At 62.9% G+C, this 24,916-nt stretch overlaps 1 protein-coding gene across 1 annotated transcript in view; it reads left to right on the top strand.

Annotated features, from left to right (window-relative positions):
* Positions 1-24,916, top strand: part of KATNIP (katanin interacting protein) — a 107,503-nt gene that overhangs the window by 26,747 nt on the left and 55,840 nt on the right. The window contains exons 3-7 of the mRNA XM_056138799.1: positions 3,195-3,271; positions 9,706-9,875; positions 11,400-11,497; positions 19,266-19,397; positions 21,146-21,265. Of these exons, the coding sequence (XP_055994774.1) occupies positions 3,195-3,271; positions 9,706-9,875; positions 11,400-11,497; positions 19,266-19,397; positions 21,146-21,265 (597 nt within the window). The remainder of the gene's footprint in view (positions 1-3,194; positions 3,272-9,705; positions 9,876-11,399; positions 11,498-19,265; positions 19,398-21,145; positions 21,266-24,916) is intronic.

The raw sequence follows: 24,916 nt of genomic DNA, 5'->3' as shown, positions 1-24,916 counted from the left end.
CAGGGGGATGGGGGGCCCAGGGAATGTGGGAGGGTCTGGGGGAATGGGGGGCCCCAGGGGATGGGGGAGCTCCAGGGGGATGGAGGGATGTGGGGGGCCCAGGGGGGATGGGGGGACCCGAGGGGATGGGGGGTCCGGGGGATAGGAACGCGGGTGGATGCAGAGGACCTGGAGGGATGTGGGGGCCCAGGGGGGATGTCGGGCCCAGGTGGCGGGCTGCCCCGCAGTGGGGGCTTTGCTCCCTACAAGCCCGGTGTGCCGGGCGGCTCTTCCTGTGTCTGGCCTGGGCTGGGTTGGGGCGAGCCCAGTTGGTGCTTTGCTGACCTGGGAGTCCCCGTGCTAGCAGGGCACCAGCGGGGAAGGTGCCCTCTTAGAGCCCTGGTGGCTGCAGGAAAGCGCAGCCCACGTCCAGCCTCCATGTGCTTGGAGCTGCCCCCCTGTGCTGGGCCCGTGGTTGTCCCCATAACACAGATGAGGAAACTGAGGCTCGGGGAAGGGGAGTGCCCTCGCGCTGGTCCTGCCTGCCCCTCCCCATCCCACACGGGATACAGTTAAGTGCTCACAGCTTAGCCCTTAATTACCCAGATTTCCTGGTGTATTGTGGATAATTTAATGCTAATTGCAGGGTTTCAGTTGAGCTGGAGCTGGCGGGGCGGGCGACACTGACACTGGCAGAGGGAGCAGCGTCTGGAGCCTCTCGGGGTAGAGCTGGCCCTTGGGAGCATGGGGGGGTAGGGAGGCGCTGGCGGGGGGCGGGCGGGCAGGTCCTTCCCTCCGGCACCTGAGGAGGCAGAGAAGAACCCCCCCCCCCCCCAGGTCGATCCAGAACCAGAGGCCTGTGGGCCCGTGTTAGCCGGGCAGTTGGGAGGCCAGGTGGTGAGGGGTCTAGGACAGGGGTCCCTGGGTGTGGGCACTGGGGGCTGGATGGTCGCCATGGCCACCCCACCGCTGGGCTGTGCTGGGGGGGGCTGGGGGCTGGGGGGGGGCTGCTTGTTTCAGCACCAAGGCCAGGGGCTCCGTGGATGCCCATGGTTGGACTGCAGGGGATGGGCAGAAGCAGGGGGCTCTCCCACAGCCCATCCACCCCCGAGGTCTCCCTCGCGCCCCCTACTGCATCCGGGCCGCATTGCAGTGTGTCTGAATGCCTCCTCGGCCCTGTGGGAGGGAGGGTCCATGTTCCCGGAAGGGGCCTGGGGGAGGGGCCCTCGCGTCCTCAGTGCGGTGAGCTATCCTCCCCCTCCGGGGCTGCCGGGAAGACCCAGTAGAGTCACGTGGGTGGAGTTGATGGACATGCCACGGCAAACCGCCCACATGGTCCTCCCCACCCCGGGGACCCCCCAGGCCTGCCAGGATGCAGCGTCCAGTCCACCCGAGGCCGGAGACGGGCACGTCCTCTGGTCTGTGTGTCGTGGTGTGTGTCCGTGTCCTGTGATCCCACCCTGACCTCTTGCGCTGGCTGCCCACTGGCCACATTAGCCGTTGGGAGAGCCACGGTACAACTTGGAGGGTCCGAGGGGAGGTGGGCTGGGTTCCCCAGGGGGAAGAGTCGAGGTGACGGGGAAAGGCACAGGTCTGGTGGCCGTCAGTGTCCTAAAAGAACAGGGCCCTGGGTGAGGAGTGGCTCAAGCGCCCCGTCCTTGAAAACAGAGAGGAGGGGGCTGGGGAGGGGGCTGGGGTCTCTGCAGGTTGCAGGGGCTGGAGGGAGATTGGGGCAGGGGAGGCAGCTGCTCCCCAGGTCCAGGGTGGGGGCAGGGTGGGCCTTGAGTGGGTGTCGGATAACGGGGGGGGGGGGACGTGAAAGCCACATTTTGAGGTTGAAGCATGGAGGAGCTTCTCTTTGGGGGTCTGTGAGGGTTGGGCCACGCCCACTGGTGCTCGGTGTTTACTCCGGGTTCTGTGCTCAGGGATCACTCCGGGTGGGGCTTGATGGAACATCTGAATGCCGGGGATTGAACCCCGGTACAAGGCAAGCAAGGAAGGGCCTTACCATTTGTGTAATCTCTCCAGGAAAAAAAAAAAGAGCCTCTCTTCTCTCTTTCCCCTCCCCAGAAAGATCTTTAGGCATTCCACGCAGTTTGCGTTTCTACGACATCTATCTTCCTTCCCATTTTAAATTTAAGCCCCAGTAATTTGTGACTAGAACTGATACTGTCTAATTCTTGCTGGGCCAAAAAATAAAAAATTATTTAGGTAACAAAGCCCGTTGCGAGATATTGCTTATAGCAGGATCCTATTTTTGTTTCAAAGAAGGTATGTGTCGGTGAGCGTTCATAAATATGCATATATGTATATTATCAACAAGACGTCCGGAGGGCCATATATAAAATTATAATGGGGGTTTTACGGGTGTCGACACATCACATTAAATATGTGTAACTTATTATACCTTAATTATCCTTCCCTAAAGCTGTAAAATATCGCAAGAGGTTATTGCCACTGGTCGGGTTCTACAATATGCCTTTGACATTCATCTGGTTCCAAACCACAGAAACTCGTGAAGTGAAACTCCCCTGTTCCCGGATGGAGCCCGAGCCGGAGCCAGAGGCCAGAGGCTGTCCTCTCGCCCCTGCTGTCCACCTTATCCCTGCTCAGGGGCCACTCTGGCCTGGGGCCCGTCAGTGGAAAGATCAGCTTTGCCCCAAGTCCCCGCAGGCCCCGCTCCGCCCCCCAGGGGCCTGGCAGGTGCCCGTCTCCATGCCTGCGTGGAAATTGCCCGGGGAGCTGGTGCTGGTTGGCACGACTCGGCTCCCGCCGTCAGGACACGGGCACGAGACCTTTCAGGGGCCTTTGGCAGGGCAGAACGGAAAGGTGGGACCCGCAGCTGCCCCGGGAGGCGTGGGTGGTTCTGCGGCAGAGGACAGCCACGTGCCCTCACACCTCCACGCAGGCTCTCCTGATGGCCAACACCAGGTTCCCTCCCTAAGCCGATTTGGGGTCCAGCTGCCCTGGCCCTTGGGCCAGCTGATGGGCAGAGGGAGCTGCCCCCAGGAGCCTCGGGGACCCACCTCCTTCTCTGTGCTTGGCAGTGGGGACGTCTGAGGCCCATGGGGCCGCCCGCTGTCTCTCGGGGGAGGGGGGCTGGTTGCCTGAGTAACCCGACCGGGGAGCCGCTCACCCTTGCCTGGGAGCCACGGCACCCGCAGTGAGAACGTGCCGCACTTGACATTACCCCCTCGCTCTGTGTCTCCTCCCAGGCTTACGCTAAGGACATGGTGACGGACTTTGATGAGAAACATGATGAGTATCTGATCCTGCTTCAGCAGCGGAACCGGTAAGACACAGACGCCGGGCCACTCTCCCTCCCGGCCCAACGCAGAGGCAGGCCCAGGTCGCGCGGGTCCTGGTCGCTGGGTCCTGGTCGCGCGGGAGTGGGGTTCAGCCACCCCCCTCTGGGCCTCCCCCCACGCCGGTCTCCTGAGCAGCGGCCTCTGGCCTCCTGCGTCTGTCCGTGGGTCTTTCACAAAAGGCTGGAACTTGGCAGACTACCAGTCTCCGTGTCACTGGTAGCCCGGGCAGTGACCTCACAGGCCCCGTGTCCCTTCCCCGGTCCCCCAGAGCCTAACCCGGGGCCTCCTTATGGTGACCTGGCCCACATGTCACTCAAGGGTGACCCGCAGGTGGTAGGGGCAGCACCCGTCCCCAGCCAAAGTCAGAGTGGAGGCGCATGGGGCTGCAGCCGGTCACTTCCAGTTCCCTTTGGGGGCCTTTGGGAGCCCGGGCCTGACCCTCAGGTGGGTCTGAAAGCTGGCGCCAGGCAGCCCTCAGGGCTCCTGCTGGTTCTCTTGCTCGGGTCCAGATCCAAACCATCGAGTGTTGTCAGGGAGCCGGGACTCTCCATCTGGGTGACGAGTCCGGGTTGATGTGCAGGAGGGGTCGTACGTGGCCACAGGGGTCCCCAAGACGGGGACTATCTCCCCGCAGGTGGGAATTCAGTACTTGTCTGGCGGGCAGGTCCCCGGGGCTCTGGTGGCATGTGGCAAGTTTCCGTAGCACTGGGTGCTGCTGGGTTGAAGCTCCGCTGCCCACTGACCACAACTGAATCACATGAACTATGATCTGGATGGTAGTCTGCTCTCGTTTCCAGCTGACTCTGATGGGCAATGCCCTCCCCAGGCCCCCAAGTGGGTCAGCCCCAGTCAGCGGCCATGCAGTGTCCTCAGGCCTGGGCCAGCTGCTCTGAGCCCCTGTCCCTCCTCTCGGGGCGACCCCAGGCTCGTGCACAGGCCAGCATGGAGGGTCCTGCTTGCTGTCATTAGGAACCAGTAGGGGCGGGGGGCTGGGGGGGTGCTACCACGGGATTGTGTGCGTGGGACTTGTCCGGGGCCTGTCGCTCCCCGTTAACCAGGAGATCGGGAAGCCCATGATCAGGAAGGGGCCAGCCGCCCACACACGCTCATCCAGACTCACGCTGGCCACCCGGAGTCGGTCACACAGTCCAGAAGCCCCGCGTCCCTGTGAAACTGGGCGGACGGTCGGTCACCGATGGGGAGCTGGCATGAGGACAAGGCGGCTTGTCCGCGTGGGGACAGCTGCGGGCGGGGAAGGTCCCAGAGCCGGGCACAAGCGCCAGCCACGGGTTTGGGTCTGTGTGTGCCCCCGAGGCCTGGTCCCACCGTCTAGAGTGCGGGCGAGGAGAGGGTGGCCGGCTCTGGGTCTCCTGCAAGCCGGGAGCCTCCCTGAACTGTGCTTCCTCTGCAGGAGGGGTGAGAGGGGTTGGCAGGCCTCTCCATTGCCAGAGGAGGGGTCCTGTGGGAGTGAGCAGTTGGTTCCCTGGAAACAGATGAGCAAAGGGGCCGTGCTCTGCAATGAGCTGGCCGGGACTGCCCTGGGCCTGAGCTGGGGGCGGGCGGACACAGCCGGGCGGGATGCTTGGGGGCAGCCTCTCACAGAGGGTCTGTCACTGCCTGGGGCTGGGGGGGATGGTCCCTGAGGAGGACTGACCGGGCCGTTTGGGGAGCACAGAAGCCCACAGCCAGGGCTGGAGCGATAGTTCAGCGAGGAGGGACTTTGCCTTGCACGCGGCCGACCCAGGTTCGATCCCCGGCATCCCATATGATCCCCTGAACACCACCAGGAGTAATTCCTGAATGCATGAGCCAGGAGTAACCCCTGTGCATCGCTGGGTGTGACCCCCCCCAAGAAAAAGAAAAAAAAAGAATCCCACAGCCCCCAGGAAGCTCACAGTACGGCTCATAAACTGAAGTGATGGAGCAGATGTGGGCTGGCTTCAGGCATGGTTGCATCAAGGTGCTCACACTTGTCACCCAGTTCCGTCTTTTTCCAGGACCTCGAGCCCATTGTCCCTGTTGGATTTCCCCCGGGCAGCCCTGGGAGCCCGACTCTCCTGTCCTGCTGTGAGGGGAGCTCACAGCCTAGCTTTCTGCCCAGCACAGTGCCCTGGGCGGGCCCTGCCACCTCCTGGTCTGGCTAGTGGCACAGTCCGACTTGCTGCCCCTTGGCTGCCCCACTCAGCTGGGAGGGGGGGTCAGTCTCCCCCACATCGCCTGGAACAAGGGGGACAGGGGCAGAGTGGTTGCTGGAGGACTGGGAGGGTTCGTGGGGGCAGGTGGGGAGGGTGGTCAGGCCATGCTCTGGGGGAGCAGGGAGGCCCAGCCGAGGAGCAGAGTGGGGAGAACCCAGGAGCCGGGGGGGCGGGGAGGTGCAGGGTGGTGCCTCCTCGTTTCCCCCGCCTGGGGCACCCCAGGGTTGTGTTCTGTTGGCAGCTGGGGCCCGCTGTGACCGACTTGTGGCCTCAGGGCCAGACCCAGCCACATGGTCAGCTTTGGGAAAGGGCAGTTGAGTGGAACTTCCAGAAGGTGCCGTGCTGATAGGGGGATGGGGGGCGGACAGCATGCCTGGGGCCCCCACATCCGCCCAACATCTGAGCTGCAGCCGTACCCTGGGACTCGCCGTGGGCACCCTTGGGGAGAAGTGGGAAGGGCCCCGGGGGTTTTGGGTGCAGCCCAGGTGACCCAGGTGACGGCAGCGGGGGATGGGGGGGTCGGCAGAGGCTCCAGCCATTGAGGGCTGCCTCAGCGGGGTCAGGACAGCAGCATGGTGGGGGGCGCTGGGCCCTCTCCCTGGGCTCTCTGACCTTGGGGGCACTCGAGACGGGCTGGTGGCGGGACCCCTTGGGTCCCTGGCTCAGTGGGGATCGAGCCGTGAGCCCCCACCCCAGTACTCAGCCTCAGTGCCCTGCGCCGGGCTGGCCAAGATCGTCCTGTCTGAACTGCAGCCCTGCGCCCGCAGCCCCGGCTCCTCTGAACCGGGCCCAGGGCAACCAGACCCTCTCCCCTCTCGGTGACCCAACTTCACACTGCGTTCTAACCCCCGGCAACCTCTTACCCCTGTTAGCCATTCCGTTCCGGCCCCCACCCCCAGGCCCGGAGGGGACCAGAAGCAGGTGGCAGGGGACAAGCGAAGCCGACTGACTGACTCCCTCTTCCTGCGGGCAGGTCACCACCGCCCAGGGCTCCTCCGCCCTCGGCGCTCTGGGTGGGGGGCAGTCGGGAAGCTCCCTTCTTGTCAGCCTCAGAACGTTGGAGGGGCCCTCGCGGCCCTGGGGGGCAGGGCATCTCTTCCACCCGCACCCCCAGAGAGGCCGGGAGGCGGTGCCCGCTGCCAGGGTGCTCAGGGTTTCCACCCACCTCCCGGGGCCCCGCTGCTGTCCCGCGAGGCCTGGCTCTGGGGAGGGCGGCCCCTGCCGTGTTTGGAAACGGTCTCTTAGTGACTCTGTTTTCCTGCGGCTGCCTGCCCCCTCCCTGCCCCATGGCTGGCGCCGGATAAGCAGCCTGTAATAAATGTCCGTGCCACCGTTGTTGGGAAGATGGATGTAGCGGCGGCTCAGGAAACCTTTAAAAGCAACCGAGCCGTCCGTCCCCTGTCCCCCCCACCTCGCGTGCCCCGCCCTCGCTCCCCAGACACCCATCCAGTTCTCCCATCCGTCACCTGCTCCGGCCACTGACGGCTGCCGACTGCCGACCCCACACGCACCGCAGGGGCCGTCTTTGCTCTGACCTGGCCTCAGCCCAGCCACCGCCCAGAGCCCATCGCCAGCGTCCCCCGAGGTCCCCCGTATTTGTTTGCTTGTGTTTGTTTGGGGGCCACACCCAGCGGTGCTCAGGGCTTCCCCTGGCTCTGTGTGCAGAGCTCACTCCCGGTGGCAGGCTCAGGGAACCAGACGGGGCGCCGGGATCAAACCCGGCTCGGCCACATTACAAAGCAAGTGCCCTAGCCGCCCTGGCGCACCATGCTTTTGTTTATTTTTTCATTTACTGGAGCCAGACCCGACAGTGCTCTGGGCTTACTCCAGGTCCTGCACTCAGGGATCACACCTGGCAGCGCTCATGGGACCCCGTGGGGTGCCCGGGATCGAACCTGGGTTGGCCACGTGCAGGGCAAGCACCCTCCCCGCTGTGCTGTCACTCCGGCCCATGCGTGATCTTAAAGGCCGCTGGCCCCCAGTTCCACCCCCTGGTCTCCGACCTCCAGGGTGCTGCCGGGTCGGCTTCCTCTGAGCTCTGGGCATGTGGGCAGAGGGCGAGCACCAGGCGTTGCCTGCCCTGAGGAGTCTGGCCGGGTCACTGGCCGGCATCTGTCCCACCCTCCTCGCTCAGAGGCTGCAGAGACGGTCTCCACAGAGTGCTCCAGGCCCTGACCCTCAGGCCTCACCCGCCGGCCTCTGACGCCGCGTGGCTGTGGGCCAGTCGCTTCGCCGCCCTGCGTCCCTCTCCTTGCTTGGGGAGCAGACCAGTGGAAGTGACCCCCGACCCCCCAGGCCGTGGTTGCTCTCCAACTCTTCCCCCCACCCCCCTGGTGAACGTCCAGTCGCCCCCAAACCTCGCCCCGTGCTGCTTTCACAGGGAGCCAAAGGCTCCTGCAGGCCCGGGCGTCTCTGTTGTCCACTGTGCGTGGGCTCAGCTGGGTGGGTGAGGCCGCCCGCCACGGCACCCGCCCGCCCTCTGCACGCCAGTGTCCTCCAGGGTCGTGCTGGAGCCTGGCTGGGTCCTCCCCGCCGTGCTCATGGGTATGGGCGCAGAGCGGAAGGGCTGTCTGGTCTTCCTGAATGTGGGGTTGGGGGTTCCCTGGGGGGGACCACCCAGAACTCCGGTGAGCGGGCAGCTTCCCCCAGGTGTGGCAGTCGCTCCTGCCTTGGTGCCCGCTCACTCTCTTGCTCTCTCTCTCTCTCTCTCTCTCTCTCTCTCTCTCCCTTTCACTCTCTCACACTCTCTCCCTCTCACTCTCTCACTCTGTCTCTCACTCTCCTCTCACTCTCGCTCTCTCGCTCTCTTTTGCTCTTGCTCTCTCCTCTCCCCTCCCTCCCTCCCTCCCTCCCTCCCTCCCTTCCTTCCTTCCTTCCTTCCTTCCTTCCTTCCTCTCTTCCTTTTGGGCCACACCACACAGCACTCGGGGGCCACTCCCTGCTTGGTGCTCAGGGGGTCACTCCTGGCGGTGCTCAGGGCACCCTGCGGGGCTCGAGCAAGAAACTGTGGCCTGTGTGTCAAGCCTGCACTCGGCCTGCTGAACCCCCTTCCTGCTCCCTGTCGTCCCCAGGCCGACCCTGAGCAGCAAGGCCTCAGGCGGGGCTCTGTCTGGAGCAGTTGTCGGGGACGGGGACGTGAGCAGAGACCCGCCCCCCTCGACCCCTGCCTACGTCCGACCCTGGTTCCCGGGAGCCACCCGCAGGGCTGGGTGTTTGCGGCAGCTCTGGGGAAAGAGAATGGAGGGATTCCATCGAGCCTTTGGAGCATGGCTCTACCGCCATCCACCCTGTGGTCATGGCTGATTTTTTAAAATATGCTTTTTTGCTGGTCCCAGAGATCATGCAGTGGGGAGGGCGTTTGCCTTGCACGCGGCTGACCTAGGCTGAATCCCCGGCATCCCCCAGGGTCCCCCAAGCCCGCCGGGAGTGATTCCTGAGTGCAGAGCCAGGGGGGGCTCTGAGCATCCCCAGGTGTGTCCCCCAAGCTAAAATTCATCAATAAAATGAAACCTGCCTTTTGCTGACGTGGGGGGACCTAACTTGATCGCGGGGAGGGGGGGGCGGGGAGGCGAGAACATCCCTCGTGGCCTCGTGAGCATCTGTGTCACGTCCTGACAGATGTCTGGAGTCAGTTGTGAGCCGAGATTGTTTGTAAAGACAGCAGAGGGCTTGGGGACGAACGGGAGCAGTTTGCAGGGCAGAAGGGGTGCGCGTGTTTTGCTCAGGGCCGGCCGTGTCCAGAGTCCGGAGAGGAGCCTGCCTGGGCGCCGGGTCGGGCTTCCGAGGAAGCTGCAGGCGGCCAGGGGGGAGCCTGTGCTGGTGTCGACCCCGGGGGCCTCCGAGTCCTCAGCAAGGTCGTCCGGGAGGACAGAGCTGGGTCAGCAGCCACGTCCGTTGACCCACGAGGAAAGACAGTCTGCCCGGCGTGAGGTGGGCCGGCCGGTCTGCAGATGGACATGCGATTGTGGGAAGCCCATAGCCAGCCGCCTGCCAAAACTACCCGGGCTTGTGCACCTGAGCTAAAGCCCAAAGGGGCCGCGCTGGCTGGGACCGGGCTGCACGGCCACGCGGCGGGGACGCGTACCCACTGGCCCCTCAAGTGACTACCGAGTCACCACTGCCGTGGCGGGCCCACAGGCCTGCGCTCGGGTACGGGGCCCACGGGCGTGCAGAGGTGCCTGCAGGCATCTCGCCCTGGGTGAGGACCGCCGCTTCCCCTGCAGGATACTGAAGCACCTGAAGACCAAGGACCCCGTGCGGCTGCGGCTGGAGCACTTGGAGCAAGGCTTCTCCGTGTACGTCAACGGGGCCAACTCCGAGCTGAGGCCCGCACCGCGCAGGGCCCTGTACTCCGAGCCCTCCAGGAGCGCCTCTCTCGCCGAGGGCGGCCACGGTGAGCCACCGCCCCGCGGGCTGGGCGGGCAGGGTGGGGGTGGGGGGCACACAAGCCCCCACGGCCCAGCTGGGCGTATCTCTTGTTCATGGCGAGAAGTAGAGAGCGGAGAAGGAGAGCCACGACCTTCCTGTTCCCTCTGGGCCAAGGCAGGGCAGCCTCCAGGTTCAGCAGCACTGGGCGCTGGAAGGTGCTAGAAGGTTCAGGAGCATAAGGGAGCAGCTGGTGTGGCCGATGGTGCCTATGTCACATCCTGTGTCTTCCCCCGGCCCTCCTTGCTGGCCCTTTGGCCGCTCTGCTCCTCTCTGCCCGCGGCCAGCCCGGGCTCCCTGTGCCCCAGTGTCCCGGGTGGGTGTCCCGGGTCCCAGGTGGGTGTCCCGGCCCTGTGAGGAGGGCGCAGGCGGCTGTGTAGAGGAGGGGCAGAGCGGCCGACACCACGCCCAGGGAGGTCCCCGGACCGGAGGCCAGATGCCAGCTCCCCGCGTGACTGGGAGGCTCTGGGGAAGCCCGCGTGTCTCTGGGCCCAGGTTTGCTCTTCAGAAACGGGAGCACTAGCAGGCTGGAGCGACAGGAAGCGCATCCCATGCAGGCAGCCGGCCCGGGTCCAGCCCCCGCAACCTGCAGGTGTGACCTGGGTAGGGGCGCATGGCCAAGGTGCCTTCAACCCCCAGCCCCATGGGGAGCCCTGAGCCCCCCAAACACCCTAGTGGGCTGGAGTGGCACCGAGTCCTGAGACCCTGGGGCCGGCTAGGGGACTCCAGGGCACGCTGGGTCTGAGCCCACGCCTGCCCCTGCCACCTCCGAGACCTCTTGGACCTCCTGGGCCTCGACTTTTTTGTCTGTACAGTGGGGGTGATCCTGCCCCCTGCTGACTTGTGGGGATGTCGGACCATGTCAGACCTGTGGCGTGTCTGCTGTACAAGGTCACTGCGATCGCAGGCATGTCGGGCCCCAGGCCAGGAATGCACGGCCCACTGGAACCACAGCAAGAAGGGGACACGAGCCCTCCAGCCGGAGTTTAGAGAGGGCTTCTCAGCCCCCAGGGCTGGGGCTCAAGGGGATAACTCTTAGACTTCAGGGCCCAGAGGGACAGTGGGTTTACTCCTAGCACCCAGGTTCAGGAGGGGCAGTGGGGGTCACTCCTGGCCCTCCCAGAGGAGGACCCGGCCGCCCGCCTCTCTGTGGATCCTCAGACCCTCGCGGTCCAGGTTTCAGAGCAGTTCCAGGAGTCTCTCTCTGGGGGCCACCCCGGGCTCCCCTAACCCCCAGACTTCCCGACTCAGCTGCAGCTGTCAGTCCAGCTGTCTGGCTGTCCGGCTGTCCTGCTGTCCATCAGTCCAGCTGTCCGGCTGTCCGGCAGTCTCTGGGACCCGGACTGCCAGCACCTGGGTCCCTGGCTCTGGGCTGGGCCCGTTTCCCAGGATCCTGAGCCACGTGCCGGGCACCGGGGCTGGCTGTGTGTGGCATGGCCGTCAGCAAGCTCGGCGCCCGCCTCACAGGCTGCTTCCTCTGTCCCTGGCGCAGATCCTGGTCGGAGAAACCTGTCCCGAGAAGGTGAAGACGCTTCCCGGCTCAGCTCCTGGGCCGCCCCCAGCAAAGCCCAGCGCCGAGGATGGCACCAGGTCTGGACACCCCCCCCTCCCCGCTCCGGTGTCCAGCAGACGGCCCTGCCTTGTGTTTAAATGGGGCGGGGGGGGCTCTTCCAGAGGTAGAGCCAGGGGTGCAGAGGCCCCTCGGCAGGGGCTAGGTGTGGCTGGGGGCTGCAGCGCCCTGACCTTGGCCTGCCCCTCCGTGGGATGGGGCATCAGAGATGAGACCCCTCGACTCCCACTGCGCTCTGTCATACTGTGCTGTCAGCGTTCTGGAGGGAGGGGTGTGTGTGTGTGTGTGTGTGTGTGTGTGTGTGTGTGTGTGTGTGGCAGGGGGGCTTCACCTAGTGGCACTCAGGCTACTCGTGGCCTTACACTCAGAGGTCACTCCTGGTGAGCTCAGGGACCATCAGGGATGCTGGAGATCGACCCTGGGCCTGCCACGTGCAGGGCAAGTGCCCTCCCCGCTGTACTCCCTCGGGCCCCCAGATCCGTGATTTTGATGGGGCTCCCAGGCCTGGCCTTCCAGAGCCTGAACAGGACGGAACCGCCTCCCCACTGGGCCGGGGTTAGGGTGGGCGGCAGCAGCCTGCGCTTGGTGGGACCCCCCTCCCCTGCCCTCCCCCCTCTTGGCAGGCCCACGCTCAGCCCCTACGCACCTTGCCAGTGCCCTCACCTCCCAGCAGAGCTGCAGGGCCCCTCCTGCCCAGGGCACCCGTGGACCCAGAGAGTTCCGGAAGCTTCTGGGACAGCCATGGTTGGGGGTGGGGTGGGGGTAGAGGTGAAGCCAGGCTGCAGCTCGGGCCTCACTCGGCACCCAGCACCATGGCCTCTGGTCTGGGCATCCACCTTCCCTGCGGCCTCACCTGGGGCACTGAACCTTGGACACCTCCCCGCCCTAGTCACTGCCCTGCTCAGGTGTGGGGGCCCTCGGGGCGCTGGGGAAGCTGCTCAGAGTCATGCCCAGGGCTGGGGCGGGCCTGGGCCCTTCTGGCGTCAATTCGCAGATGTATCTTCACTGTGGCTTCATGGCTGTCCCCAGGGTCAGCAGCTTAAAAGACTCAGTACCCCCTCACTGTCTCCCCAACCCTGGATCGATCATCCGCCCTCCGGAAGCCCCCTGCAGGCTTAATCAGGCCCCTTCCCAGGACCAAGACTAGTGGAAGGCAGGAGCCAGGCACCCCTGGGGTGCTCCTAAATCCAGGGTCTGCAGCTGTGCCTATTAAATTTTTCTTTTTTTTTTTTTTCGGGGCAGGGGGAGGGTCACACCCGGCGATGCACAGGGGTTCCTCCTGGCTCATGCACTCAGGAATCACTCCTGGCGGTGCTCGGGGGACCATACGGGATGCTGGGAATCGAACCTGTGTCAGCTGTGTGCAAGGCAAACATCCTACCCGCTGTGCTATTACTCCAGCCTCTCAGCTGTGCCTTTGAGGGGGACCCAGCCCCAGAGCTGGCCCAGGACTCGGGGATCCCAAGTGCCAGAATCCTACCCCCACCCCTTAGCTGAAATTGCAGGAATCAGGAAACGGCTGGCAAAGCTATGGGCTTCACAGTGCTCCTGGGCAGGGACTCTGCCCACAGCCTGTGCAAGAGGGGCCCTGCGGCTGGTGCCCGCCTCACCCTGTGCTCAGTACGCATAGTCCACCTCACCGACCCCGACTCCACCCCATGCACCCCCTGCCCCTCATGAGACCCTTGGGCGGCTGCACCTGAGCCACACACCCGATGCCTGCCGGTGGGGGTGTGGCAGCGGGGGCTGGCTTTCAGGCCACCTGAGGAGGGCGGGGTGTCCCTTGCACCCCCGTCCACCCTGCAGGGAGGACACATGACCCCCCCCCCACCAGTGATAACATGCGTTTAAAATATGTCTAATTCCGGCCTCCTTGGAGCCCCAGCCCCCCACCCCCTTTCCTGCAGGCAGCGCCCCGCCCTTTGGTGCCCGGGGCCAGGGCGGGTGGGCACAGTTGGGGTGGTGCCCGTGCCGTGCTGGGCTGTAGGGCCGTGGCCACCCTTGTGTTCCCGCTGGGCTGTTGGGACTGTGGCCCCGAGAGCGGAAGGGCCTCGAGGCAGGCCAGCCGCCACAGGCCGTGTGCTCTGGATGGATCCTCCTGGTCAGCGCAGCCGGACGGACGTCACCACTGTGGCTGTCTGCGGGGAGGGCCTTGGTGGTCAGGGAAAGGCTGAGACCCTGCCCAGGCCCCTGCTCCGTCCTCGGTTCCCCCAGGCCTGGTGGAGTCATCTGGCCTGCGGATACCCACTGCTTCCTCTGGAGAGGGAGGTCGGGTGGGACCCCCCCCACACACACACAGGGGCCTCCTGAGAGGGCTCTTCCAGTATCGAAGAGACGCGGGACGCAGACGGGACAAGTGGTGGCACAGCTGCGGGTGCCCCTCATCTTGTCGGCGCCTCCTGCTGTCCGTCATTCAGCTGTGAGCACCGCGAGGTTCTGAGGTTCTGAAGCCGGGAGGGCGGGGAAGCTTCTTCCAGGGAGCCGGTCTTGGGGGGTGTGGGCACAGCCAGGGCAGCATATAGGGACGTGGCTGACAAAAGGCCGTTGGGTCAGGGGTCATAGGTCAGAGGGGAGGGGCCCAGTGGGGAGGAGGGTGCGTGGAGAAGAGGCTGCCGAGAGTCCCAGCACTCCCTGAGAAAGAGTTTGAGTTTCGTGCCTTACTACTTTGTACTGATTTTGCTGTTTGGGGTCTAGGGGCCACCATGGGCAGTGCTCAGGGATTGCTCCTGGCCCAGTGCTCGGGACAGTGCCGGGGATCAGTTTGGCCTCCCGTGTGCAGGTCCTGCAGGGGGCCACCGGTCTCTCGTCCCCTCCCCCCCGCCCCTGTGGCTTTGTTTCAAAGGAGGAGAATTTCCCGGGGGGCCTTCAGGGAGAGCTGGCCACGCTGCTCTAAGGAGGCACCTTAGGAGGGCCCGAGAGGGTGGTAGCACCTGGCACCTCCCCTGACCCTCGCCTCCATGCCACCAGTTCTCCCCGCTGGCCTGTGTTGCTGGGCAGGGGTCTGGGATGCCCTCGAGCTGGCCCTGGGCTCATGGCCCGTCCCCTGGAACGCCACCCACTGTCCGGGGAGAGAAGCCCCAAGTCCCCGAGTCGCCTCCCCGCGCGGGGCAGGGCCTGGGTCTGTGGGCTCTAAGGAGGCACCTTAGGAGGGCCAGGGGAGACGGTCTCTCTCCCGACAGCGGTGGCCTGGACAGGCACAGTGAGGTGGGCAGCCAGGCCGCGAAGGCCACAGGCAGCCAGTTGGCCACGCCACCAGCTCAGGCGAGGGTCAGCTGGCCACCAGGCATTGGGTGAGGAGCCCTGCCTGGTCTCCCCGTGGCCCCTGGTTGGACTGTCTCAGCGGCCCCGCAGGGGAGTGGACGGCATGTCCTCCCTGTGCTGAGCCGGCCCCGCTGACCCGGCTGCTGCAGCCACAGGAGCCAAGGACCAAGGCCCGAAGGCCTCGGTGGGGTCCGAGTACCAGCTGGGCGGCGGGCGGCTGCTGCCGGCCCTTCACGGGCACCCGGCCTATGGCATGTGAGGGGCGGTGGCCAGGCCTGCTGGGCGGGAGCGCCCGCTTCCCGGGGACAGCGGCGGGTGATAAATGGGCCCCGGCCGCGCTGTCCTTTCTCCCCCGCCATCCGCAGCCTTAGATCTCGCCGTGGCCGGTCGGCCGATGAAGATTTATGGCTTCCTCAGCCTTGTAATACTTGGGTGGACAGCAGCCTAATCAACAGAGCCGTCGCTTGCCAAACGCTGTCAGCCCCGATGAGCGTCTTCAGCGCGGAGCCTTAAATCGGTAGTGAAGGGATCGGCCTTCAGCAGTTTCCTGCGGGTGGGCCCGCCTCAGGGGCCCGGGCGAGTTTGGCGCGGTTATCCGTCCCGAGCGTGCCCCGTTAAGCACCTCTGGGAAACACAAAGTGTGTGTCTGTGTGTGTGTCTATGTGTGTGTGTCTCTGTGTGTCTGTGTGTCTGTGTTTCTGTGTGTGTGCCTGTGTCTGTGTGTATGTGTCTGTGTGTATGTGTCTGTGTGTCTATCTGTGTGTCTCTGTGTGTCTGTGTGTTTGTGTCTGTGCCTGTGTGTCTGTGTCTGTGTCTCTGTGTCTGAATGTCTGTGTGTATCTGTGTGTTTGTGTCTGTGCCTGTGTGTCTGTCTGTATGTGTGTGTCTATGTGTGTGTGTTTGTGTGTATATCTGCTGTATGTCTGTGTGTGTCTATGTGTGTGTGTGTCTGTATGTATGTCTGGTGTATGTCTGTGTGTGTCTGTGTGTGTCTTTGTGTATGCCTGTGTGTCTGTGCGTGTCTGTGTGTATGTCTGTGTGTATGTCTGTGTGTATGCCTGTGTGTGTGTGTCTTCAGTGTCTGTGTGTATGTCTGTGTCTGTGTCTGTCTGTGTATATCTGTGTATGTGTCTGTGTGTGTGTGTCCTTTGTTTTCCTCCTGCCCAGCTTTGCGGCTCCCTGCAGTGAGGACAGTGAATGGAACCCCAGGAAAGCCTGGGCCTTCCTCTGTGGTCCCCAGTGACCTTCCCACTGGCCTTCTGCCCTGCCTGCGTGCTACCAGCGCTCCCGCCTCTAGAGGGCGCCGTGTCCCCACCACGCCGCCTGCACAACCCCGACAGCACTCCCCCCTCCCTCCACACACACACACACACACACACACACACAGTAGCAGAGAACAGTGGCAGGAGCTGGGAGACACACCCCAAGCATGACCAGCTGGCCTTGGGCTGGGGGTGGGAACATGGAGGGGTGGGGGTCAGAGCTGTGGATGCCCAGGGAACAGCTGCCAAGACCCCAGAGCGAGGGCTGGGTGGCAGCCAGCCTGTGGCACTTGGCGGCGGTGGGCATCCTCCGGGTGGGAGGCAGCACCCAGAGGCCCCCCCAGGCTGATGGAGGGTCCGTCGACTCCCCTCCCCACACCCAGCTGTGGTCCCACACGGGCCCTTCTTCCCGCCCGTGCCCCAGGGGCCCAGCGCCACTTCCTGCCTCAGTCAGCCCCACTGCCCCCTTTGTGGGGGTCGCCCGCTGCCTGCTCGTGCACGTGCCATCCATCTGGGCTCTTCCGTGGCTGGTGCTCGCGTGCCCTCCATGGGCTGTGCTCCGGCTGCAGTGCTCACACATCTTGGTGTGGTGACATGCAAAGCTCCAGACTGGCCACCGGCAGCAGAGCCCCCAGGCTGCCTTGGCATAGACGGTGAGTCCCGCATTTGGGGCCGGCGGGCAGGCACGGCAGCCTTCCAGCACCTCCCGGGCCCACAGGTCTCGTCTCGCCTGACCTGCTCCCAGTTCTCCATGGCAGCAGCTCCCCCGAGCCACCTACCTAGCAAGCACCTTTGCGCCTGCCCCCAGGCCCTGGCCCTCCTGTCTTGGCAGGAAGCTCCTGGGAAGGGCCGAGGGGGCGCAGAGCCGGAGGAGGGGCCGCACACCACCCCTCCCTCCCCGGGCACTTCTCCTTGCTTTCAGGGGATCTCCAGTTGCAGTCGGGTCAGCGCTGTGGCCGCCCGCTGGCTGGTCTGTTTGGGGCCGCACCAACTGTGCTCTGTGTGGGGGATAGAACCAGGCCGGACCCGTGCCAGGCAGGCCCTGCCCGCTGCTCCGTCTCTCTGGCCCCGTGGGCTTCTGCTGGCTTCCCCTGATCCCCACCCCCACCCCCCGCCTGCACCCGCCTCCCCGAGGCCTGGCCGGGCCTGGGCCCTGGTCTGCTCCATGCCCCAGTGCCCTTGAGGTTTTCCATCAGGGTGGACGGGGGATGGGGGGACGGTTTCCCCCGAGGCTGCAACCAGCGGTTTCCCCCTAGGCAGGAGCCCCCCAGCCCCACCAGGCCTCACACTCCTGCCTCAGTGGGGGCCTCACTGGGGCGGGTGGGCGTGCAGGCTCAGGTGCCCGGGTCCGAGGGTCGTCCTGACTCCTGCCTCAGGAGCCCCCAGCTTCCTGCCTTTCCATCTTCCCCCTGGCACGGGCAGACGCCCCCAGGGGACCGGCAGAGCACCGAGGCCGGGATGGAGGAAGGTGGAGCAGACCTGGGGGGTCCCGAAACAGCACTGCCTGCTGGGGTGAGGGCATTGTGAGGATCCCACTACCTCTGCCCCGGCCCTGGCCTCTGCCCTCACCCCAACAGCTGCCAAGCTCCCTCTCCAGTCTCCAGGGTCTTTTCTAGAATCATCGCTGGCCCAACCTCTGTGTGTGTGTGTGTGTATGTGTGTGTGAGAGAGAGATTTTCTTTTTTTAATATTTTTAATTGAATCACAGTGATAAACACATTTACAAAGTTGTTCATTTTTGCAGACCACAACACCCAAAAGGAGAGAGAGAACACAGGGGATTGCCCTGCCACAGAGACAGGGGGGATGGGGGATGGGGGTGGGAGGGATATTATCCATGGTGGTGGAAAATGGGCACTGGTGGAGGGATGGGTATCTGATCATTGTATAATTGAAACCAAAGCACAAAAAATTGTAAATCTACAACTTTAAAAAAAATAAAATAAAATAAAGGGGAAAAAAAAAAAAAAAAAAGTTGTTCATGATTGGGTTTCAGTAATATAATGTCCCAATACCCGTCCCCTCACCAGTGACATTTCCCACCACCAATGGTCCTAGTTTCTCACCCCCTTCCCCAGTCTGCCTCTGTGGCAGGCACTCTCTCTCTCTCTCTCTCTCTCTCTCTCTCTCTCCCTCTCCGTCTCCCCTTTTGGCCCTTATGCTTTGCAATATAGAGATGAAAGACTATCGCGTGTATCCTACTTTCAACTCCCAGTTCCTGTCCAAAATGCTCGTTTCCGACTCTTACTGTCCTGCTGGCCCCTTCTCTCTCCTAACTGCCCACGCCTCCCACACTCTCCCGGGGCAGCTTCCAACCACTGCCCAGCCCTGCCGGCCCCTCTGTGCCCTCGCCGTGGATATTAGTCTCATCCTCGGTCTATATCTTATATCCTGCAAATGATTGTGGTCCTTCTACACTTGTCCCTCTCCTTCGGAGAGCGATTTTCAACAATTCTTTTATTTCCTGGTTCTCTCGAAGGCCACTGTGGGCCCAGCCCGGGCGCGCTCCTGCCTCACTGCCATAGGTCGGAGCAGAGGGCGGGTATGGGCCCCTGGGAGCCCCAGCCGGCCTGCTGGGGCCACGGTGATGCCCACTGGCTGCTCTGGTGACTGTGGGTGGCAGCATCGCTAAGCGCTGCCTTGCTCAGGAGTCATCCCTGCCCCAAACAGGCCCAGAGCCACACACATCGCCTGCTGCCTCAGTTTTCCCAGAGCTCGCTTCCAGGATGAGGGGAGCAAACGTCCCTGTGCTGTCAGTGGCGTGGGGGCCTGTGAAAGTAGTGGGACTGGAGCGGGGCTGGCTGAGGGGCTTCTGAGCAAGCCCCAGGATGACAGGGACCCCTCGAGTTTGGGGGTGCTGAATCCCCGCCCCTGGTGAGGGCTGGGCATGAGGCCCCCCCACTCCCCACCTCCCGGAGGGGTACTCGGGGAGGTTCTGGCTTTTGGCCTGGGCTGCCTCAGCTTCCCACTGGCCGCCCTCAGCCCCCCCCAAATCCCATCAACAGTCTGGCAGGAAAGAGGGTAAGGGTCAGAGGTGAAAGGTCAGGGTGGAGGGGAGAGGGCGGGACCAGGGTGAGGGCAGAGGACACAGGACATTGGCGTCTCTTGCTCTCGGACGTTGGTGGCACAGACCCCACAGGGTGACTTCCCACGAGCCCCTTGTCACACGGGGGCCTTGTGGGGACGAGCAGGTGCGGCTCGGGCTGGCCCTGAGTGACCCCCGGGACCCCCACGCTGACGGCCGCTGGTGCTGGCCTGTTCGCAGAAGTCAGTGCAGATCCGAACGGAGGCCGGCTCGCGGCTGCACATCGAGCCCCCACTGGACCCTTCCGAGGACGCTGAGCCCCGCGGGGACGTGGCCACCAGGGCCAGGGATGCCTCCGAGAACTGTGCACAGGTAGGACGCCTCACCTGCTCCTGCCCCCACGTGCCCTGGCACCCGGCCCCACACAGAGGCCGGCCAGGAGGGGCGCCCTGCTCCCCCAAGGCCCTGGCAGGCCCGAGCCGGGCAGCTCCCGGGTGACTCTCCTCCTGGATTCCTTGGGCGTGTGCAGTGCCACTGAGACCTGGTGGGGGAGGAGCAGCGGGAACAGCATTCAGGCAGAGGGAACAGCAAGCGCGGTGACATGAGACTGGGCTCGCTCACGGTCAGATGCAGCAGACAGTAAGGTGGAGGGGGTGGGTGGGCAGGAGGGTGGCAGCCGCACCCCAGCAGCACCCTGAGCAGGGCAGGGCTGCTGTAGGTGCTGGGTTTTGTTCAGAGTCCCTTCCTTCCCTCCTTCCCTTCCTCCTTTCCCTCCTTCCTCTCTCCCTTTCTTCCTTCCTCCCTTCCTCCCTTTCTTCCCTCCCTCCTTCCCTCCCTTCTTCCTCCCTCCCTCCCTCCCTCCCTCCCTCCCTCCCTTCCTTCCTTCCTTCCTTCCTCCCTAACTTGCAGTGCTTTAAAGAGATCTGACCCACTGGGGGTGCTTGACATGGCCTGGGGAACCCCAGTGTCCCCAGTCTTTAGCTTTGAACTGCGTGGTTGGCCTGAGTATCACGGGGAGTGGCCCTTCCAGGGAGCCCCCCGCCCCCCACAAGGTGTGTCAGCCTCTCTGTAGCACTACGAAGGAAACTCGTTTTACACTTTCCTATGACTAAACTATCTCTCACCTCCCCTCGAGGCCATTTAAGAACCCAAATGATATAAAAGGGGCAAAAATCCCCCTAATCCCACTGACCTGGAAATCATTACTCCGAAAGCTGGGTAGAAAACCGCCCAGGTGAAACCTGAATCTTCCGGGTGTCCCTGAGGATGGCCCGTTTGGGTGCTGGGGCTACGGCCTGGCCCTGCCTCCCGTTGGGGTCTCAGTGCCCGAGAGGGTGGCCGTGACGGGGAGCCGTGGGGGCGTTCTTCCCAGCTGCCTTCCCACCCCGTGTTCCCGCACAGACAGTCGGAAAGCATCTGTGTCTTCGCGCGGCCACGACTTGCTGATACAAGGAGCCAGGAAGGGCCCGTTGCAGCCTTGGGCTCCTGGGTGCGGTTTGCCATGCACGGGTCTGCCACAGTCCATGCCCTGGAGGGTGCCACCCAAGGGTGGGGGCAGCGGCACTGCTGACTCAGTGGCCTCTGTTCTTTTTATTTTGCGGGGGAGAGGGCACTCCTGGCGATGCACAGGGGTTACTCCTGGTCCTGAACTCAGGAATCACTCCTGGCGGTGCTCGGGGGACCATATGGGATGCCGGGGATCAAACCCGGGTCGGCCTCGTGCAAGGCAAACGCCCTCCCCGCTGTCCCATCCTCCAGCCCCCTGGCCTCTGTTTCAGCAGCCTCCCCAGCCCTGCACCTGCCCCCAGCAGGGCTCGGCCACTCATGTGCAGCAGCGGCAGAGACGTCGGGGGTGTAGGGAGGGGTTAGTGCAGGTCACATGCCAGCACGTGGCCTCTGCACACAGGTGGCCTGGTGTAAAATTATTTGTTTCTGTGCTTTTCCATCCACCGGCTTACAGCATCCCTTGTGCCTGAGAAAGTCACCATTTTCCCTCAGCCCCATGCTGTGACCGCCTCCCCATGCCGGTGCTCTGAGCACTGTTTGCAGAGCTGAGGCTGTGCCCTGAGAGATGCAATAAATGGTGGCTTGGACCTCACCCGTTCTCTGTGTTCCCCTAGGGCAGCGGATCTCCCAGTGCCAGGCCGTGTGACTTTAACCTCCTGAGCACGCAGGGCCGCCCCGAGCCCCCTGGCAGCCCCGACGGAGAAAGGGCCCTCCTGACCCTGCGGGATGTGATGGTAAGGCGCTCGCGGCCTCGAGACCCTGGGGGAGGGACATGGCTGTGCCCAGGACCCGGCGTCCGCTGAAACGCCTGGCCGGGCCCCGCCTCCAGGACAGGGGATGCGGCTTCTGAGCTCAGAGGCTGACCCTGCTGGCCACACTATCTGTGTGATGTATTGAAGGGCTAGAACCCCCCAAAGGGGCAGTCAGGTGCTGAGGGATGGCGGTCACCAGTCAGCCCCCAGGTGAGTCCACATGTTTCTCTGCCTCAGGAGGACACGGGGAGGCCAAGGAGGCGCAGTGGACACGGGGAGACTGACGGGGGTGCAGGGGACACAGGGAGGCCAAGGGGGTGCAGGAGGCATGGGGAGGCTGACAGGGGGTCCGCAGAGCCCAAACCCGGCCTCCCCCAGGCCCCTGACCGCAGGCCCGGCCGCACCAACCTGGTTTGGGCCCGTGTGTGCTGGACTGTGCTGGCGTTGTGCTGGCCAGGGGGCCAGGTGGACATCCGTCAGCTCGGCCCGAAGGTGGGGAAAAGACCCAGAGCCTCGCAGCACTGAGAGAACTTTGGCTTGTATGTCACCAAGGCTGACCTGGGGGACTGACCGTGAGAGGGGAAACTCAAAGGAAAAGGTCAAGACCAACTCAGGGGGTTGTGGGTGCTCACAGGAGCACTGTGAGCTTCTCTGGGGAGAGGGGTCGGGAGGAAAAGGGGAAACGTAGAGCTCAGCATGCCTGAGGGCCGCCCAGAGCATCTGCTTCACGCGTGTGGTTTCAGTCTCCTTGTTAAGTGAACGTATAGCTCGGAGGGAGCCCGAGTTTTACGAGTAGCCAAACGGGCTGTTTCAGAGCCAGAGGGCTGGAGACTCAGGTCTGCCTCCACCACGTGGGAAGTTTGAGACAAGACCGTCTTGGTGGCATAGGCCTGGGCACTGTAAAAGAAGAAATGTTTTAAAATCCCCAGTGCGTGGGGCTGAGGAGCTCTGTCAGCGGGCTGGAGTAGTCTTTGTGTGCAGAAGGCCGGGGTTCGATCCCCAGCACGGCCTGGAGTGACCCCTGAACACTGAGCCAGGAGTACCCCCTGAGCATAGCCAGGTGTGATCCAACACTCTCCCCACCAAATAAAATTAAAATTTTTCCTACATAATGCATCACATCCTGTCATAATCAAATAACTGTAAGGTCAGAACAGCAACAGGAACTCATGGAAACAGGTTTATTTTTAAAAAAAAAAGAAGAAGAAAGAAAGAAAGAAAGAAAGAAAGAAAGAAAGAAAAGAACAGCAGCGCACTCTCTCTCTCCTGAAGACCTGTCTGCACCTAACCCAGATATGTGCATCCTCAGCCCCACGGCCCCCTATTTCTCTAAATAAAACTATTTAAAGACCAAATTACAGGACTAGAAAGGGGCTCCACCCCTGCCTCCGGGACCTTAGCCCACACTAAGATGAAAATGGACTAAATGAAAGGTGCGGAGTACAAAGTCTCCCGGCAACCCCGCCTGTAGCATGGATCAGCCTCTACCCAGCGCCTGGGCTGTGGGTCTCAGGGTGGACCGGATCCTGTTCAGCATACTGTAACAGAAGCAAAGGAAATCCTTACATTTTAGGAAATCGGCATTTCCACAAAATCATTTTCTTGTTGTTCTTGTGCCTATAAAGAGGTGACTTTTAATTTTGTGCCGTTTGCATTAAGGCATGATTAGAAATGTAGACAGGTTTCATATCTTGGTGACTTTGATCAGGTTCAAAAGATGCCTGAGGGGCTGGAGCGATGGCACAGCAGGAGGGCGTTGGCCTTGCTGTTGGTTCGATCCCTGGCATCCCATATGGCCCCCTGAGCACTGACAGGACTAATTCCTGAGTGCAGAGCCAGGAGCAACCCCTGTACATTGCCGGGTGTGACCACTATCTATGCACTGTCCTCCCGTTGTTCATCAATCTGCTCAAGTGGGCCCAGTAACGTCTCCATGGTAAGACTTGTTACTGTTTTGGAATATCGAATATGCCACAGGGAGCTTGCCAGGCTCTGCTGTGTGGGCGAGATACTCTTGGTAGCTTGCCGGGCTCTCCGAGGGGGGCGGAGGAATCAAACCCGGGCTCGGCTGGGCCGGGCCGCGTGCAAGGCAAACGCCCTACCGCTGTGCTATCCCTCTAGCCCTGCTGGGTGTGACCCAAAAAGAAAAAAAAAAAAGCAAAAGATGCCTGAAACCCAAGGAAAACAATCCAGAGAGGGCAGGGAGCGCAGAGGACAGAGGACGGTCCTGGCGTCACTTCCAGCTTTGGGTTCGTTTGCGGGATGGAGGGGTTGGGCCACACCCCACAAAACCTGCAGGGGCTTTTTCTTGCTCTCTGCTCAGGAGGGGCCCCTGGTGGTGTTCAGGGGGCCACGGATGGTGGCCAGAGATCTGAACCAGGGGTGGGGGTGGGGGTGCGGGACGAGAGCCTGGCCTCCCCAGCCCCGTTGCTTCTGTTTCATTTTGAACTAAGGCTTGTCTTCGACGTGTGCCTCCTCCCGTTTGCCCCGCTCCCCACCATGCCCCGTTGTGCGACGCTGAAACCCCACTGCAGGCATAGAGCCTGTGGTTCCCACACAAGATGCCGCCAGGTGGCTCTTGCTCTGAGAAGAAGGAGCAGTGGCTGGGCCTGGGGTGCGTCCAGGGTGGGGTGTGTGTTGAGGGGCAGGGCAGGGGGCATTGCATGGAGCCGTGTTCTCTTGGAGTCCTCCTTTTCCTCCCCTGTGACAAGAAGGGGGCGTGAGATGTTTGCTCTGCAGTCCGACCCTCCGGGCAGGCATTCCATACTGCAGAGCCCCAAGGGGCAGTGGCCTCGTGAGACTCCGCTCCTCTCACCCCTGGACTGTCCCTTCCAGTCTGTGCCCTTCCTGGCCACAGCACTGAGCTTCCCCATGGCTATGGCGGTGGCCCTGCTCGCTCCCCGCTCCCCAGGCCTTAGAATCGAGTCTTTGTTCCCAAGTGAATGGAGCAGTTGATTGATTGAAGCGGCCAGTGAGGGAGCATGGATGGACCAGCGGTGATGAGCCCTGGGCAGCCCAAAGTTCAGTCCTCATGGCCCCGAGTGAGGATCCTGGTGACAGTATTTCCCAACCTATGCGCCAGCATGGGAGCAACTGATAGAGTGTGTGCGTGTGAGAGACGGAGCTCAGACCCTGAAGTACTGCTCCCAGTACTTCCCAGGTTTGGTTCCTGGCTCCTGGTGCCAATTAAAATGATGATTTTCTCTCTCTTTTTTTTTTTTTGGGTCACACCCAGCGATGCACAGGGGTTACTCCTGGCTCTGCACTCAGAATGACTCCAGGTGGTGCTCAGGGGACCATATGGGATGCTGGGAATCGAACCCGGGTTGGCCGCGTGCAAGGCAAACGCCCTACCTGCCGTGCTATTGCTCTAGCCCCAAGGATTTTCTCTTATTCTTACTTTGTTGTTGTTGTTGTTGTTGTTTTTATTGTAACACAGTGATTTACTGAGTTGTTTATCATGTAGTTATTTCAGACATTCAGCATTCCTCTGCCAGTCCCAGCACCCGGGTTCCCTCCCCCCCTTCCGGGTCCCCACCACCACCCCAGCCTGCCCCCTTAGCAGACCCGATCAGTGTACTTTATATCATTTGTTACAACACAGAGGCAAATGGAATCATCAGAAAATAGATC

This window comes from Sorex fumeus, unplaced genomic scaffold (genome assembly GCF_029834395.1).
Source record: "Sorex fumeus unplaced genomic scaffold, SorFum_2.1 ptg000130l, whole genome shotgun sequence".
NCBI classification, from domain to species: domain Eukaryota; kingdom Metazoa; phylum Chordata; class Mammalia; order Eulipotyphla; family Soricidae; genus Sorex; species Sorex fumeus.
Note: the sequence above shows the minus strand (reverse complement) of the source record. Positions and strands in the feature narration are given on the sequence as shown.